This window comes from Haliotis cracherodii, unplaced genomic scaffold (genome assembly GCF_022045235.1).
Source record: "Haliotis cracherodii isolate W230 unplaced genomic scaffold, xgHalCrac1.p SCAF_11, whole genome shotgun sequence".
NCBI classification, from domain to species: Eukaryota; Metazoa; Mollusca; class Gastropoda; order Lepetellida; family Haliotidae; genus Haliotis; species Haliotis cracherodii.
In genome coordinates this window covers 23,196,443-23,198,905 of record NW_027266266.1, presented here as the reverse complement: position 1 = coordinate 23,198,905, position 2,463 = coordinate 23,196,443, and the positions used below count along the sequence as shown (strand labels likewise).

The window sequence follows — 2,463 nt, the reverse complement described above, 5'->3', positions numbered from 1 at the left end:
CAAAAATTGCCTCCAAGTTTATTTAGCTGTCCTTGCAGACGGTAGCCCAGTCTCTTGTCACGCTCAGTTGCGCTAGCGAGCAAATCGACTCACGGCAGCTGGTGAGCCCTAGCGGTCAGTGTCAGACAGTCGAGAAGAAGCCAAAGATCAGTGCTCCTTTAAAATTCACCTGATGACCTAAATGTTAATGTTGTGAGTCTGCTTCACCTTTCAGATTTGTTGTGTTGAAGTGCTGATAGGATATGCTATCTAAAAACAATCTCAGGCCACTAAGAATATTTATTGAACAGCCCCTCATTATGTAGGACAATTTCTTTTCATTTGATATACGATTTCGTTCAGAATACCGAAAGAGCATACTTATCGGTAAAGTGTTGTGATGCGTTCCCGCAGCGAATAAATAATAAAATGCTCATTTTTCTCTCTTAAACGGCTGTAAGCTATTTCATGAATTACATTTCTCGGAGTAATATATCATATTCAGGCAATGGTTGGTTTTAAATCGTAATAACTTCAAATGACGTCGGAGAATATCAACCCTTAATCATCTCTGGATTTATATGAAACTACATGAAACTAATTGTACACTTCAGGTAAAAGAAAATGATGATTTCGTCTCTGCACATATCGGTGTTCTTGGCAGTGGGCGTGGTGATCAACCTGAGCCAGGCGGGACGTGTTCTGTTCCTCCCCTTTCCCCAATACAGTCACATCCAGTCTCTCTGCTGGGTCACAGGAGAACTACGCAAGTATGGCCACGAATTATGGGTTGCTTATCCGGGTGTCCTTGAGTCGCAGGGGATCCTTGGAAACAGCAGTCTGAACCTAATTAAAATGGAAGCACTGGGAGATTATGATGCTGACAAGAAGATTAATCGATATCTTATGGATGCATATCTTTACCCAGACAAACCTGCAATACCAAACCCTAATTCGCCAACAGATTACATTCATCTGCTAATAGACAAGCTCACAAAATACATGGACAGAAGAGCACCTCCTTTGTCATTCTTCACAGCCCTGGGAGAACTCAATCACATGGTTTTGACCGACGTTACCTTTTTTGAGAATGTAAAAGCCAAAAATTTCGACCTGGCAATCGTGGATGGGGTTGTTGGTTTGGCCTATACAATCATCCCCTATAGACTCAATATTCCCTTCTGTTACATCAGCATCATTCAGGATTCATGGCGGTCGGGGTCCCCCTTCTTTCCATCCTTTATCCCCTTCACTGGCTTGGGGGAAACGGCAGAGATGACCTTTATGCAAAGACTCGCCAACACTCTGATTCACTTCATTGCTTCTAACTTTAGGCCACATGTATCTGAAACTGATGTGGCAAGATACGCCCCCGAGAAACCTTATGTCCCTTTCAGCCGTCTTATGGAACAAGCTCAACTGTGGTTCATCGAACAGGATGTTGTGGCCGATTACCCTAGACCTCTTATGCCTAACTCGAAACTGGTGGGTGGACTGTCAACACGGGATTCACAACCTTTACAAGGAAAGTTCCATGAATTCTATGAAAAGTCTCAACACGGAGTGGTTGTCGTGTCCTTTGGGGGAAGCTTGAGGCAGCTTCCATCACACCTCTCTGATAAACTTTTGAAAGCATTTTCCATGACAAAGTATGACGTTGTATGGAGATCTGATGTCAAAACCAATTCTTCAAAGTTTTTGATTTCTAAATGGTTTCCTCAAAACGATCTACTTGGTCATCCCAAAACCAAACTGTTTATTTCTCACTGTGGATCTAACGGACAGTATGAGTCTATATACCACGGAGTGCCCTTGATCGGAGTTCCAATTTTTTCGGATCAACCATACAACGTTAAGCGATTAGTGAGCAAGGGGTGGGGCCTGGGACTAGATTTACAGGATGATACAGCAAGCAAGTTTGCATCGTCTATAAACTTAGTGATAGAAAACAAGTCTTACAAAGAAAACATAAAAAAATCGTCAAGGATATTCCGCGACCGACCATTAAATCCTCGACAGGAAGTAGCCTACTGGATCGATCATGTGATCAAATATGGCGACTCTCACATTCGTTCTCCAGGACTTGATCTACCCTGGTATAAATATTTATGCGTGGATGTTTTTCTCTTTCTGCTAATAATGACTGTCATAGTCATTTGGCTATTTGTTTTGATTGCACATTTTTTCTTCAAGTGGGTACAGTATCATATTCTCTCTTCAGGAAAACCGAAAGTGGACTAAACCTGTCTTACATGCAGTGTTTAATAAAACTGAACCATTTTGCTAAACGATCTACCTAATTAAATGAACAAGATGGTCATGGTTTAAACCCAGTGTTGGCATCGGGACTGGGTATTGGAAGGCGGTCGGTTGGTAACGGGTGCTGGATGGTGGGTTCTGGATAGCGATTGGTTTGCGAATGAAGGATGGTGGTTGTTGGTTGTTGGCTGTAGGTCATATGGTCTGGTAGATCTTTCCACAGGT

General features: G+C 42.5%; 1 protein-coding gene across 1 annotated transcript; it reads left to right on the top strand.

The window, feature by feature from the left end:
• Positions 1-603: 603 nt before the first annotated feature.
• LOC139454952 (UDP-glucuronosyltransferase 2C1-like) lies at positions 604-2,220 on the top strand. The gene has a single exon (XM_071236549.1). The coding sequence runs from the start codon at positions 604-606 to the stop codon at positions 2,218-2,220; it is 1,617 nt and encodes a 538-aa protein (XP_071092650.1).
• The last annotated feature ends 243 nt before the right edge of the window (positions 2,221-2,463 follow it).